Genomic DNA, 16203 nt, shown 5'->3' with positions numbered 1-16203 from the left:
AAATGCATTTATTTACTTATTCCAATTCACAGACTCTTCAGAGTCTCTGTATGGCTTACAAGAAACCAAATATATACTAGCATTAAAAGTAGTAAGGAATATTTACAGAATGAACGCTGATATCCAGCCCAGTACACCTACTACTGGGCAAACACAAAGGTGGCTCAACTAGAGGGTACCTGCAGATGACATTCTCTTCCTGATCTCACAAAATGGGTAGATTCAACCCAGTACAGCTGAATCTCCCATCTCTTGACGTGCTGTGTTCCTCTATATTCACCTTCCATAAACACCCAGATTAATGGGAGCTTTAATTAATTGCACTGATTTCCTAATACCAAAAGTCTGTTGATTATGAACTCAGTGCATCTGAAAGCTATGAACTACTGTATCCTATTTTATGCTATCACTTTTTCTCGCTGGTGTTTTTATCACAATGCTCCAAATCAGGACACTTAAGTCGGTATCGGAAATATTTCAAAGTAAAAACTAATTACTGTGTTAATGATTAAGCAGTTCTTACAGCACCATTCTGTACACAGCTCCTCACTACTTTTATTGTATTGAAATTTACTAGTAACTTTGACTTAGTAATTTGTTATTTAGAAGATATTTAGTTTGCAGGCCAAAATAAATTATAGTCTGCCTGAGAAATTAGTTTCGGTTTGGAGAATAAGCAAAAAAATAGGGCTGGTAAGGGAAGGCCACTGCCCTCCAAGACTTAGAGCTGGCATTAGTCCTGTTACAGTGCTTCCAGAAGATTTTGATTCAAAAACATACTTCATAACTGATTAGTAAAGTAGAGTTTCCAATTGTATAAATTCAAGCAAGCAGAGACTATCCTTAATGTTCAACATGGATAGACTGGGGATATGACATGTGCAGAAATGGGGTTAGTATCTGCAGCTCCACTGCCAGTTTTAGTCTTAACATATTTGGGAGAACATTTTGTACAGCTGAGGTAAAGAACATGGGATTTTATGATGGAATAACATACATGCACCATTCAGTGGGACTCCTTTTCTTAATTTCCATAAGGCATTAGCTGGTAGAGCAGCTAGAAGTTTTCAGCGAGTTATGAGTACACATCTTAGGTTACAAAATTTTATTGAAAAAGAACATCCTTTGCCCTCACTATCACATGCACTCGTTCCCCTTTTCACTCACGTGGTTCTTGTGGCTTAGAGTTAGTCAGACAATTCTAAAAAGAAAGTTGCAGGTTTAATTTACTGTCTGGAACACAGAAATTGTGAAAAGTGCCCTATAAATGTACACCCCAGTTCCACAAAGAAAATAAACATGAGGTAGCAGAGATTTAAGATTTCCTTTACAGATTAGTGCTCACACTTGAAGTGCAAATACATTCGGAGGGCATGAGCTAAAATGCAGGCATGCACAACCAAGTTAGAGTAACTACACATTATGAGAACTTAACAAATGACAATTGTTCACCATCACTTAGCCAATTAATAATGCTGTAAAGGAATTAAAAGGGAATGTAATTTACTCTCTTAAGAGAGCTTTCCAAAAACAGTCATTTTTAATAGTATTAGGCCATGAGTTCCCTTGTAAGAAAGATTTCTTTCCAGCAACTTTGTACACTCTCCACATGGGATCATGGATCTCATAATCCTGGCAAAACTAAGTACAAGGACCACTGCATATCGTAAAAGATCAGTTTGAATACCCTGTAATAAAAATTCTCTGTAAAAGTCTTCAGGTAGTTTGGGAGCTCTTAGTCTGGTTCAGGGAAAGTTTCCATTTGCCTGTAGACCGACACTGGAATGGCCAGCAAACAGTAAGAATATAACTTCTCCAACTAAAAGTAGAAGATGTTCACATGCAGGAAGCCTGAAGGGAGACAACAGTGTCAGATGTCTTCAGCAGCATGAACATGTTCATCAGTCCTTTTCTGGAGGGTCCCATATCTATTTTCCCTTTCCTAAGAAGTCCTCCAGGGAAAGGTTCACCTGGTACATTTGCTGATGAAGATGCTAAGGAAAAACGGAGTTGTAATGTAGTAAGAAAATTAGCGATGCTCTTACACTCAATATAATGAACAATGCATTTCCTAATGACAACACATTTTTCAGTCCTTTATCTTGCTTTTTTATATTCCTCCCCGAGGTACCTATTTGCAAAATGCAGTCCATTCTTATCTTTGCTTGTAAATATAATTTCCGAAATATGCTTGAAAGAATTACTGTATAATGTTCTCTAGCATACCATGTGTTGAATAGAGGACCTAAAAACTTCTAGTATCCATGGGTAACCAAATATAATAGCAGCACAGGACTCTGTTATAATGTGTTTTTTCCCTTATCCCCCAGGCCCCCATCATTATTTCCCTGCCTGCCATACTTCTGATGAGCCTTTAAGTATTGAGCCTTAATGTAGAAAAAAATTATTAGGGAAAAGTTAGTCATAGCAAGCATGTTCATGTTGCTGCTTAAGTCCTCCTTTCGTAGAAAGTGGCAGCAGTTGTGGCAGCACACTATCCTAAGGGTAGTGGGATGGTCTTTCTCATTTTTGTGTGTGCATGGCAAAAACAAGAGATATGTGCCTTCCTCATTGTGAAGCCAGGATAGAAGTCTATTTGTGTCTGAGCCTGTAATTTTCTGATCAAAATTTGGTAATTTGCTATTGTTCATTGAAGGGCTTACGGAAACCTGTAGCTGCACTTAGTATTTTTGTCCACTGAAAGAAAAGGGAAAAAAAAAACCAGAAACAACTATTGCAGCATTCCAAAACTGAACTGCAAATCATGAGGCCAAAGCTGCGTGGATAGGCTCTCTGCTAGTTTTAGCCAAAAAAAAAAAAGAGTTTCAGCAAAGATTTTAGCCAGCTGCTTGGGTCCCCTCTTTGGCGTAACAGTGTCCTGTCACTTTTATGGAGCTTTCTGATTAGTTCCAAAGCCTTACCTCGTTTTCACCTTGTTGTACTTTCATTTTTCATATATAGTATGAAGTCTTTGAATGAGAAACTTCTTGTCTTCTCCTTCCTGGAACACAAGGGACATTTAAGATGAGCAGACTTTCTTAACAGAATGTGGGCATTATGAAAGCTGAAGCGAATGCAATGTAGGATTGCTAGGCTTTTTTTCTAATACTGTTGGGGTTGATTGCAAAAAGTTCATTTTACTTATGCTCTGTTGATTAGCAAAGTAGGTACGGACAGGAAAGCCATGTACAGGGCAGGCATGGGAGGTCCATTTTGTCTGTAGAGCTTTGTGCACAGACAATTTGCAGCCCCCTCCCCCCAACTACCTAGCTAGAACTAGTGGAAGTTGGGCCATGCAGGAAGACAAGCTCTTTTTCCTAAAAAAGTCACAAAGAAAAGCAGACTGAGTTGAAGGGTATAATCAAATTGGTGAATACTACCAACTTTGGCAATAACCATTTAGTTGCCCATTTTGGTTGAAAGTTTTTGAGGAAAATTGATAAATTAAACAATTAGTATTAATAATTAATTGTATAGTTTTGCTCTCCATTTTTCTCAGGACATATAAAATGTTGCAACAAAAAAATGAATATTTTTTGTTAGCTGCCATATAACAAAGTACTTCAGAAAACCAAACATACTTTTCTTTGGATCAATGGTTTTTACAAGTGTAGGAAACAGCACTGCCCAAAAATTAACACAGTAAAGTCTCTGAAAATATTTTAAATGAAAAAAAATCTTAATCACATTTAGTCTCCATTTTTTAGTCAGTGCAGTCAAGTAACTCCTAATAAATTATCCCTGTCTAAAATTGTCTTTTTAGGTAGAAATATTGAAAATGGATAGGGATGTGCAAAATAGTTTGTGCCAAGGGGTTGTGTCCAAATCAAAATGTGTTTACTCTGGAAATGGAACAAATTGGATCTGTTTTAGGTAGAAGTGTTTCAGTGGGGAGGGTAAGAATGGGGAAAAGCCAATGACACTGGTGACGGCTGATGGGACAGAAGGAAATGAAGGCTCTGGAAGATGATGTGTGGTTGTCTGGATGATGGTATAAGTTGTGCTGAGCATGCTTCTAAATCCAGATGTTTATATTTGAGTATTTCAAATTAATGCATACATAATCTCAAATTATGCAAAAAAATTAAAATTTGCTTTAGGGTACCTTCTATTTTTCTGATAGGGTTTTTTTGTTCTTTTTATTACTAATATTTCTTATTCGCTATATGTTTAAATTAAAATCATTTAAAAAAGAGAGCAACTCCCCTTCAGCACTCACATTGGCAATCTGCTCCTTCAGTAATGAAATGATTCTCCGCAGACCCTTCACCACTGCAATGGTGAAATAGATCACAGCACTGTAAAACACAAGGTTGTAGAATATGACACTTATGCTGACAAATTAAGCGACACGTACTCAGAAGAACTATATGTGCTTCAAAAAAGGTGAGAGAATTGCCAAGGGGAAATGGCTTTGCCCAGTATTTTCAAACAGAGAATAGGGAGGGTACTCCTTTATAAGAACAAGAGGAATCAATTGTCTAAGACCAGATAAGCCAGCACCCCTAAAACATGTCTTCCAGTGAGCATCCTGAGGCCTCACCCACTGTGGCTAGAGAGCATCAGAAAGAGCCTTGAAGGACAGGAGGAAGAGCCGCTACCAAGGCAATTATCAGACAAGCATAGCTTGAGCCCATTCCAAGGAACGAGTTTGAGTAAACTTCTCAGACAGGCCCCTCCCTAGTTCACACTAAGATAAAGTGAGGAAGCACATTCAGACTAGCAAGATTCTGTTACTGTGGTTGTTACCAAAAAAAGAAATTAGTCCTGAACTATATGGCATTGGTTTCTTATTCTAATCTATCTTATAGGGCTGACATTGTGATCTGATTATATAATAGTTACATTGCAAACAACAATTATTTGGCATCAGCAATTAAACAGAAAATAAACATTTTTTCCTAATTTTCTTTAAAAAAAACACCAAACTCTTCAACAAACAGAACATAAAAATCTAACTGGTAGGCTAAAGTAATAGCAAATTTCAAAATGTTAATGGTATAATATATCTTACATCTAATTAAACTAATATTTAAAAAACTCAACTAAATTTCAAGCATTTTACTTAGCTTTGCATGGGCTGTTCAACAAACAGGAGAGCTTCTAAATGTTAAAAAACTTAACTCATTCCTAATGTAATTATACTTGCAGTATTTTTTTCTGCAGAAATCACCTCATACTCATAATTTTCTATGTAACCATGCTGCTTTATCAGTCTCACAGTCCTTACTTCTTTTAATAAACTCAAAAATTGTATTTCATGTTGGATAGTTTAATTCTGAATCACACTGTGGATCAGGTATTGCTAACTTAACCTTTACCACAAATACAAATATGTAAATTAGAGAGGTGTATATAAAGTCATTTTATGCATTTATATTGTATTTATTAATTAATAAGTAAACATTTTAAACTGACAGTGAATACAGTTCTGTAACTCTTTACTATTACATAGAGTTTATCTTGTACCATGAGATTTATTGCGGTTTTTAAAAATATCAGCTATATTTTATATATCTTCCCATTTTACTTCTCCAAATTGTTAATAATTTTCTATTAAACACTTTCACTTCTTAACTTTTTAAGACTTCTTACACTGTTTGAAAGAAAGCAAATTAGCAATTTTCCAGGAGTCTTCTAGTTCATATAAAACCAAATCTACCATAAACTAAAATCTATGGCAAATTACTCCTGTTTGACTTATGTACCCAGCAGCAGAAACCATCAGCAACTTCTGAGTATATTCTGATGCTACAATAGGTTGAAAAATGGCATGCAATCAACCTTCATCCATATTATACAACTACTATATTGCATGGTCCATATTGTCTACCAAACCATTTTACGCATGGTAGCTAACAACTATCTGTGGTCTTCTAGGCTTACATAAATAATGTTGTCATTTCAACTTACATCAAAATTCCAGTGATGAACAACAGGAAGTATGAAGTTTGAAACAGGTTCTGATGGATCCAGGTAAACCAAGTGGTATTTGGACTAGATTCTTCCAGCTTTAGTACCCATGCCTTCCAAGAATCATAGATGGTATCAAAAGTTTGAAAAGGTCCACACATTTCTGACGGTTTTATTCTGTATGGAAAAAGAGCTGTTGAGTATCAAAATGTCAAGCAAAAGGAAATGTAACTCATGTAACTACCACATCTAATTCTTCATTTTACAGTCTATATATAATCTGTATTACTATAAAATCAGTATTTTCAGTATTAATTTAAACACAATTTATAGCATAAACATATGAAAAGCAAATTCCCCTATTATTTGACATACAGCCCTTATTTATTTTAACAGTTTATAAAAGATGCTGCATATGTGACTATATGTGAATTGGATTCCCAAGAAAATAAAACAGACTTAATTAGGGCAACCCAATAATGGAAAGAGCAATTTGCAGTATGGCCTATAAACGAGTTGGGACAAGCAAAGCTTATGATACATTTTTCAAGGGAAAAATAAGTGCTTTGTTAAAATCACATCACACTAAAAGTTGTAATGACAGAATGGTCACAGGCTCGCTTTATCAGAAATGCAGTCCAGATTTTCCTGACCTGACAACAGGCTACATCAAAATGTTTCCACTGCAAGTGCCAGTGGACTACCACTGGTAGAAGACTGGCTTCTTAGAAAGAGGAAAGGAAGACTTATTTTGGTGACATGGTAACTTTTATGTGGGGTGGAGACACAAGTTTTTAAATACAATGAGAGAGAGAGCCCCCCCCCCCAAAAAACATCAAAAGCTGGATCTTCTTTTGTATCAGAATGGATAACAAAATGGAGATTACAGAAATGTGGAAGAGGAGGAAGATGTGATTGTCTGGTCTGAAATATTTCACACCTGGAATGTAACAGCAAGAGGTTATGTTTGCACTGAAAATCTACTCACGCCCAGATGATGTAGGAGAGGAATATGGCGGCACCCAGGAATGAAGGGAAGCACAACAAAGAGATGAAGATGGTGCTCATGTGAGATGCACGCCAGGGTTTACGGGGACATTGACAATTTCTCATCAAGCTGACCTAAGAAGGATTCATAGGGAAATTCATAGGATATTTACTTATTCCTAACAGCAGTAGTTTCTGAGTAAGAAGTACATATGTGTGTATGTTGAAAAAGGTGGACTACAGACAGTGGATACTGCTCCTCTCCTTTAAGGGTAACATACACCTAAACTCTGCAAAGGAATAAACAACGCAGGGTGATTTTGAGGGGGAAATTAATGGTCAAACATTTCTCCTCTCCCAAATGTAACCTCCCAAGGCTTTTTTAAAAAAAATCATTTTACAAAGACAGCTAATTTACATCTCAGGATAACATGCATTTGATTCTCTGCTGCTTCTGAATGAGTAGAGTATGAAGTAAGCTTCTTCCTGTTGGCCCAGAACTCCTGACGGATTTCCCTTTCTGTAAACTGTCTTCTGGTCAATGCAGCCACTCCCATTCAGCATGACTTGCTAACTCTTCCATCCTGAGCAGGGGCCCATAATATTGTATCCATTTCCATAATCCTGTCCTTTGTCCATGCATGCTGCCAGGAGCAATGGAACATGCATTAGAACCACCAGGAGATGAGTAGCTAAATTACCTTTTTAACATAGAACAAGAGCAGCAATTTGAGGATTTGGACCACAGGAAGAAGTGGGGCAAAGAAGACCCCCAGCCTAGGAAAAATTTAAAAAGATGAAGAGAAATGTTATATTGCTTAGCTGTAATTTCCTCAAGACACAAGGTGCTTGCACAATTCTGCACCTCACCCTGTTTGCTTATGTAACCAAAATTTTTGATTTACTTTAGAGATGGAGATAGGTGGACTACAGAGGCCTGTGATAAGGAACTGTAGTGAATACCAAGGTTCTACCTCACATACATGTCTCCATTATGTTAATCCAATGTCATTTTAAAAAATTAAAATACATAAATGTGTTGGAAACTATTTTGAAAACCTTGGAGGAGGCAGGGTACAATTATTTTAAACAACAAATGCACACAAATGTTCCAAAGAGCAACATCCTTTGAAACTGGCAGTTTAATTTTTTTTTTGTATAAGGAACTGAGCAGAAAGCAACAAATAGAAGGAAAAGAAAAGTTCTCACCAGGTTAGGGTTTGTCCATAAATCAAATCTAGAACATTTCTAGCAATGTCAAATTCAGGTCTCCGTTTACTTTGTAACTTCTTCTCCAATATGATCCTGTACAGAAGAGAGAAAAGGCCTAGCTTAAAAACTCAACATTTTATTTTTGTGTTGCTATAACTAATAAATAATAATGTACAAACATTATACATTTTTATTCAAATTATCAAGCAAATTATCTCATCTCTGGAATACCTGTCTACCAAGTAGCAAGATATGTTTTTCAGAGCCCCAAAGTTCCTGCTTTAAGAGTTGACCCATTATGTTGGTATTTATCTGGAGCAGAATAATCATGACTCAATCCTAATGAAGCTTACTCTGAAACAAGTCCAATGGATGATAATTGGAGTTATATTTAGGATTAGTCCTCATTTAGCAACTGCCTTGGACAACCATTGCAATGCTGCTGAAAAAGTAACTTTGTGACCTTTGCGACCTTTGCTGCATCTCTCTCACCCTCAGGTGTTCGCCAGTACAATCAGTACCATTGTCCTGACCCACTTTGTTTCCTTCCCACCCCTTCACAGAGCAGAGAGATTGCCTAAACAAGCTATCTTTTCCTGAGCTTCCTTAATTAGCCAGCTCAGGGCTGCTGCCTGAAATTGCTAAGAACCTAATCAGTTTCACATTACAGGCAGCCCTTTACTTAAGACCACAACTGGGACCAGAGTTTCCCCAGCGGTAGTGCAACCTCATGTGGCCGCGCTGCTTAGCGGCAGCACTCCAGGCGGTCCCGGTTGCCATCAAAATCCCAAGACGCGTGGGTTGTTAAGTGGGAAGAGACAGGATCCTGGGTAAGGAGCATGGGGGTGCTGCAGGGGGGGAGGCCTGAGAGGGCCAGTGCAGACTGCACACAAGTTGGGGGAAGGGGGTGCTGCAGTGCATCATAGGCTCAGGAAGGCTGGGGAAAGAATACGCAGCTCAGGGGCTTCTTGGCATGCCACATCTCTGGACTAGGCTGGAACTGGGCTTCATACGGTGCAAAGGGGCTTCCTGGCATGCTGTGGTTCTGGGGCTTTTTGCAGCCCCAGAGCCAACATGCCCCAGGAAGCCCCAGCTGCCCCAGCCACAGTTGCCCTCCCTGCCACCCTGCACTCTGCCCCCCAGCTGACCTTCACTGTTTCCTCGCTCCTGCTGTTGAGGCGTGCCTGCCCTGGTCCTTTGCAAGGCATCTGCTGGGCATGTGAGGCCATTTTCCCCAGGTCTTGCGAGGAAACCACTGTAAGCAACCATGGGAAGAAAGCCTTATGCGGCCAGCAGCTGCTTCACAAAGGGCCAGGGCGGGCACACTCATCAGCAGTGGGAGCGAAATGGCAAAGGTCAGCTGGAGCGGCAGGGGCCATGGAGTGCAGGGGGCCAAAAGGGCATAAATGGGAGGAAACTAGGTTGGGGGGGAGTTGAAGCACCCCTGGTCATAAGTGTAGGCGGGCTGCCAAGCAACTGAAATTTGATCATGTGACCATGGGGGTGGTGCAACAGCTGTAACTTCAGGCTGTGGTCATAAGTCCATTCAGCACCGTTGTAACTTTGAAGAGTTGCTGAATGAACGGTTGTAAGTCAAGGACTACCTAAAGGCTTTTGTCTGCCTCCTAAAGGACTTGTGGCTCGCACTACAGGTAGTCCTCCCTTAATGACCATTCGTTCAGCTACTGTTTGAGGTTATGACAACACTGAATGGTACTTACGTCTGGTCCTTGAAGTTACAGTTGTTGCAACACCTCCACAATCACATGATCAAAATTCAGGCACTTGGCAGCCTGCTCACATTTACAACTGCACAGTGTGCTTCAACTTCTTACCCAAGTCAAATGACCACATCGCTTGGCAAAGGAAATTCCAGTCCCAATTAGGTTCGTTAAGTGAGGACTACCTGTAGCACATTCCTTTCATTGTGTATTCCCCACTGTGTGCCTGCTTACTCTCTTGTAATCCCTTCCTCTCCAATGAATGTCAATACAAACATCAATTCTCTTCTTGCTAATTATCCCAGTGCTGGGGTGAGCATTCTAAAGGGCAGGGGGTGGGAAAGGGCTATAAGATTTGCCCTTTTACCTGGCTTCCTTGTGAGTCAAGTGCTGGAAACCTTCCCCACCGTTTGGGCTCACCTGTCTGTTGGGGGCATATTCTTCTGATGCTATAAAGCAAAGGAAAGCCGAACTAAAATTGTAAGCTCAGTCATGGTCACATGATTTTTCACTTAGCAACCACTTCACTTAATGACTGAGTTGTGGGTTCCAATTGTGGTCACTAAACAAGGACTACCTGTGTAATGTATGGATCAAATTTTCCTTCCCATTGCAATAAAGGGTAAATCTCTTGCTAATTTTTAATGCACAAAGATAGCATCCTATGCTCTTTCAGAGCTACATAGTCTATATTCTTAATTTCACTCATAAACATGCATAAAGAGAGTGGCAATTTGTTCTGCAGATTTCTCTGATTACCTGTGTATTAAGATTTATGTTGTCTACATTAAGTAAGAACAAGTATGTGCTCCATACTTGTTGATGAAGCTGATGAAGTGAGGTGAAGAACAATTGATTGCTTCCATATTATCTCTATTATGATTATTACCTCCATATCAGCTCTCCAAAGATGACGTCCAGGAGGATGAAAATCAAATCCATCACCATCAAACGGTAGAGCTCCTGCCCCACAAACGTTTCCCAGCACTATGGAAAGGTCAACACCATTTGCATCAGAACAGGCAGATGAGCTCCTCTTCATTCAGCCTTCCCCTACAGTCTCTGCAGCAGTCAAATGAACACCGAGCAGCAGGCTAAACCAAACTCACAAAAATGTAGCGCTCAGCTCTTTGGAACCCAGTCGCTCCTGTATGAAGCTAGCAATGTTTAATGCAGGATCTGTGCTCCGCTCTTTCAACTTCTAGTCCTTCAGGCTGAAGTTCCATCATTCTATACACCTCACAGCTTCTTTGTAGCAGAGGCCATCTTTTGAGCAGAACAAAGCTGGAAGGGACAGTGGTGCCTCCTGATTCCCACAAAGGGAGTGAATCACAACAGATCCTGAAGAGTTTTCCCCTTATACTCTGCCTGTGTCATGGCTTGCATTTAAGAGCAAGCTGCTGAGATCATAAGGGAGAAGGGGGTTCAAGAGTCCTGTGCCAGTGTTTTGACTCAAAGAGAAGAGGCTGAGGAACCTATAATACAAGTGGAAAAGCAGGGCAGGGTAACTTGGAATCCACTGCAGCCATATGGGAAGTCTCACAGGCAACACCATACCACCGGGTATCAGTTGATATTGCTACAGTACTTATAATTCAGTGGTCCTCTTAGCTGCAATACTAAAGGGGTGCTCAGATACCTCTCTCTGGCATGCAGCCACTCACAAACCTAGTAAGATGTACTTGAACCCAATGTAATATTGAATCTGCTCTTGCACAAAGAGCTCTGTCTCTCTTTCCAGAGCTCTCTGGCCATCAGCTTCTCTCTTGTGGGAAACATGCACTAAGCATATCACGGCAGAGTCCCTCCCTGCTGTGCAGAAAGAACTTTATATGTCTGAGAAGATTGCCTTGGAAAGAGCAGGGGCTCCATTTGCTGTGGGATAGCTGAAGGATAGCTAGTCTGGGTTGTAGCCTAAAGCTCAGGCATCTTTTTTTCCCACCCCATAAAAATGCAGCATAGTTTAATAATGCTACAGAACTGGCTGTATCAAAGGTGGGCATTTGGCAATCTCCAAATCCCTTTGTTGCTCCCTCTTGATGCATGGCAAATTTGGACAGCATGATTACCAAAAGCTGGTAAATGTTTACCAAGGGAAAACCAGAAAAACTGGGCTATCAGTCCCCAAATTGGTTTTATCAAGTGTAACAAGAAGTCCCCCAAAAGAAAAAGGAAACATTTGCTTCTGCCCACGTACGTGGTGTGCGTCTGCCCATTTCACATCCTCAATCCATTCACTGCAACCTTCACTCCATGAGAAAAACCACACTTAGTTGGACAGTCTATCTTAATCAATGGGAAAAGCTACTCACTGCAGAATCATTTCACATTTTAAAGGCTCTTTCTGTTTTCATAACTGGCAGTCATGAGTTGTCATTCTGGAATAACCCACACTGGATTGACAGAGAAAAACTCTTTTGTTCTACATCCCTTAAAACTGTTTATTCATGCTTGGCCTAATGTTACGGGGACAAAACCACCAACCATTTTTGAACTGTTCCAAGAAAAGCCTTTGTTATTTCACATCTGCACTGACCTGAATCTCTGAAGATGTCACTTTCCAACTTAGCCAGTGATAGGACAGCAGGCCCAAGATGATCATCTTGAGAATTAAGTTCCTGAACAAGTAAGAAAAGCATTGCCTAAGAAAAAGTTTGTTTTCAGATCAGAGTAATCATCATCAGGTCTCCTCTCATCCTGCTTCTCTTGCCTCCCTCCAGTTGACAGCTGAAGCAAGTAAGACCCCTTGTGCCCCACATTTTTGCAAGGAAGCAGAGTGTGGATAGAACAAGAAGAGAGAAGCAGATTAAGTCCCAGGTGCCTCCTCTTTTCTAGCTACACAATTGTTAAAGATACACAATGGCTCTTTGCATTACAAAATTGGAAAATTGTGTAGCCCATAATTTAACTCACTTTTGCAAGCACAGTTCATCTCTCTTGTCCTACCACATGCTTCTGGCTGGACTGCACAAATTGTTTATAGGGAATGGAAAGTAGAGAAGAAAAGCATTGAGGGCGGAGCTCTTCTTGTGCAGTAATGCTGGTGGAAATGGCTTTTAAGACCCTTTTATAAATGGCTAATAATGCCGCAACAACGGGATGCAGCTGGAGCCGAACCCACCCTCCGTTTCAGCTGCCAGATTTGTATTACCTGCTAATGGCAACGTACACCTCCAGGACTGGAGATTCCAGTTTCTCCCACGCAGCCAGAAGGTTATACAAGTATGGCATGAGCAAGTTAATGAGAGACACAACCAGAGGCAGGGCCAGGAGCAACACCTCTGTCCTAACATGGCTGCTTCTCATGGGCTTCTCATGGAGAACCTGAGGAGGGAATCATTCACTGATTGCATTTATATCCCACTTTTTTGCTGGGAGCTCGAGACAGCATAGAAAGGGTCTTCCCTAATGTTATCCCCACCACAACACTGTAAACTGGGATGAGAGAAAGTGATTGGCTCAATGTCACCCAGTAAACTCCATGGTTAAGTAGAGACTTGACACGGGGTCACTGTGGTCCAAGTCCAACATCTTAATCAGTGCACCATGCTGCCTGGCTGTTCAATTTATTACTTGCCCAAAGGGTGCATGAAACCACCAGGAACACCAGCATGTCCATATTTAATGCAAATGGAACTGTAGGTACGGAACATGGACAGCCTCCCTCAGAACTGAACTGTCACTCAAATCCCAACCACCAGGTTGGGCCACTGTAATTAGTAGCAAAGCGTATGCAATAATTCTGTGGTGACTGAAGAACTACTATTTGTTTGAAGTAGCCATCTGGGAAAAAGAGCCTTTTTCACTGTTGTTAAAATGGCTGACAGTAGTTCAATGTTCTTGGCCCCAATTATGTTTTCTGCTGAAACTAAGAGTTTAACTTTATTCACAAAAATGAATGATCATTTTCTAGAAGCCAGATAACACCACTGTTAATCACAGTCTGCTCTGTAAAGCTACAACTCCCATCAGCCCAAACAAGCATGAAATGCTGGCTGAGTATGATGGGAACAATAGTACACCATGCCTGAAGAGTGCAAGGTTGGGAAGGATCACTCTATTACAGTTATGACCTATGCTCTATTACATCCCTTTATTCTCTTCATTGATGTATAAATTATATTTTTAATCTGTCCAACAATAGGAGCTTTCTGTTAACAAACAAACATTAAAAAGATAATCACACACTAAAAGTGTTAAATCTAGTACTTTATTATACTGGGAATAGGCTTTCCTGATAGGTGCCTATGGGGAGTATATAAATGCAAGAATCCAAGACTAACTGCTACTGGTGTAAACGTCCTGAGCAGTGGCATCCGCAGGGAAGGGTCGAAACAGGCAAGAGGGCAGTTGCAGCAGTGCAGCTGAAGTATTGCCCTTTTGTACATGCATGCTGCAACTGCCCTCTTGCCTGTTTTGACTCCCCCGCCACAGGTGCTCCTGGTCCTGAGCCTTAATTTATTATATGAGCCCAGGAAATGATTTCATCCTCTTGATTCTCTCCCAGCAAGCAGGAGCAAGTGTCTGAACAGGGACCCTACTGCTCACGTACCTGGTGTATATATTCAGAAAAGTAGTGTATACCAATGGCAATGCCTGAAACAGTGCTCAAGGATACAGTCCAGGCCACCAGCAAGACCACCAGTCCCTGCAGTTTCTTAGAAAAGCTTAAAGAGCAGGATTCCAACCTCTGCTCAGCCAGACACTCCTGAAAGAATAATAAGAAAAACAGGGGACGCACACACAGAGAGCTGATTATGAATGAGCCAGGTTTCCTACTCTGGCCTCGTCCTCTCTCCTGTTGCTAACCAGATAGGATGGGCAACTTTTGTTGTTGTTATGAGGGCCAAATTCCCATGGGGTATAATCTAGTCCATGCTGTCAGTGACATGTCACCAGCAACAGCAGTGATGGGACCATCCCTTCTCCCCTTCTCCGCTTGCCAAGGAAGGGACAGATTGCTCCTTGCTAGAGGACTGAACTGACTGCTTGCAGAGACCAAACGTTGCAAGCTGCTCACTCAATCTACAGCTTCAGACTTAAGAGGCACACTGCTACATACAAACTGCTGCTTTTGTTTTTCCTTCCCTCCCGTGTAAAAAGTGCTATCTCACAGATAGAAATCCCTTTGTCCTCACTACAGTATGATCTGGTTGAGAGAGGGCCCAGGGCAATAGGCTGGATTCTTGTTCACTCAAATGCCCTGTATCATGAGGGGCAGGAGACATTTCAGGCACTACATGGGGTGCGTACTATTGCTAGCATGTATGAGGTAGTCAGTCATAGGAGAGAGAGAAAAAATGGCTCAAGTGTGCAGTTGAAACATAATTTGAAACACTGCAAGCATTCAGCCAAAGGAAATAATAGGAAGTTGGAACAAGTCCCCTTCTTCCTTGTTTTGCACACTAGGGCGTAACAGCAGGCAAGGGACTGGGACTACTGGCCAGCCAACTTGCAGAAAGATTGGTGAAAATGAAGATTAAAGGGCTGCACCATTTTGTTTCAAATGTACTCTCAAGTACCTTGTGACTTCTCATTTCTACTGTCTGCTTCACTGATGGAGAAGACAAAGATTTTACTTTCCAGTTAATTTAGTTCCTGCATTTTCACAGACTACATAGCCCTATTCAGCACTTACCTTCAGATGTGTGCAAATGTTATTGCTCTGGAGTTGGACAGAGCGTTTCTGAATCACTTTGTAGTCCCAGGCACAGAAGACTTTAACTGCCAGGTTACTTGATACACTGCCTACACGGTAGCTTTCCCCAAAGGAATGAGACACGCTGTGGGGAGAAGAAAAGCCATCAATATCTGCTTGTTAGACATGCATCAGTTTTAGACTGTTCTCCAAGGAAGAGCCTTCATGGTCACTCTGTTAGCTGCAAGCATGGAATTAACTGTCTGGCTGAAAAGTCTAGCAGGACTATAGGCAAATTTCACTGTATTTAATAGGCAGGTACACATATGTAAGATTGTAGCTGTGGGCAAGCTTAACATATACAAATTTGAGTAAATTCTCTGAGGCAAGGTTACTAAGATCAAGACATACTGGGAAGACTAGAATAGATGTATATTCCTGGAAACAGGTATAGTGCTTGAACTTGGTATCAAACTCTCTAAAATACTGGTATTTTGAAAATGATGGCTATCAACCTATTTAATTATTTAAGCCTGTTTTACATTATCATGTTGGAAGCCTAAAATTGTTTTGAAATAATCTGCAACATTTATCTTCAAATAATTCATGTGTAAATTATATAAGATTTGCAACATAATACTATGCTGCAGAAATAAGGTCCCCTAAGTTCAATGAGGCTCATTTCTGGGTAATCATTTATTTTGTTTTCTCAGTTGCAATCCTATATATCAG

The 16203-nt window shown here is 40.5% G+C and overlaps 1 protein-coding gene across 2 annotated transcripts in view; it reads right to left on the bottom strand.

Annotated features, from left to right (window-relative positions):
• Positions 1-1090: 1090 nt before the first annotated feature.
• Positions 1091-16203, bottom strand: part of TMC6 (transmembrane channel like 6) — a 29500-nt gene continuing 14387 nt past the window's right edge. Inside the window, exons 11-22 of one of the 2 annotated variants that reach the window (XM_088138417.1) lie at positions 15472-15616; positions 14386-14541; positions 12985-13157; positions 12370-12451; positions 10723-10820; positions 8110-8205; positions 7602-7677; positions 6902-7035; positions 5914-6090; positions 4220-4298; positions 2922-3001; positions 1091-1994 (exon numbers count right to left, since the gene is read on the bottom strand). In XM_088138417.1, coding sequence (XP_087994543.1) covers positions 2945-3001; positions 4220-4298; positions 5914-6090; positions 6902-7035; positions 7602-7677; positions 8110-8205; positions 10723-10820; positions 12370-12451; positions 12985-13157; positions 14386-14541; positions 15472-15616 — 1273 coding nt within the window. In that variant the 3' untranslated portion in view covers positions 1091-1994; positions 2922-2944. The remainder of the gene's footprint in view (positions 1995-2921; positions 3002-4219; positions 4299-5913; positions 6091-6901; positions 7036-7601; positions 7678-8109; positions 8206-10722; positions 10821-12369; positions 12452-12984; positions 13158-14385; positions 14542-15471; positions 15617-16203) is intronic. The other variant, XM_088138418.1, reaches the window with a different exon arrangement.

Source organism: Python bivittatus, unplaced genomic scaffold (genome assembly GCF_059951505.1).
Source record: "Python bivittatus isolate LINGU-HERP-01145 unplaced genomic scaffold, Pbiv_v1 ctg000220_np1212, whole genome shotgun sequence".
Lineage (NCBI taxonomy): Eukaryota > Metazoa > Chordata > Lepidosauria > Squamata > Pythonidae > Python > Python bivittatus.
The sequence above is the reverse complement of the archived record's forward strand: the minus strand, read 5'-3'. Positions and strand labels throughout refer to the sequence as shown.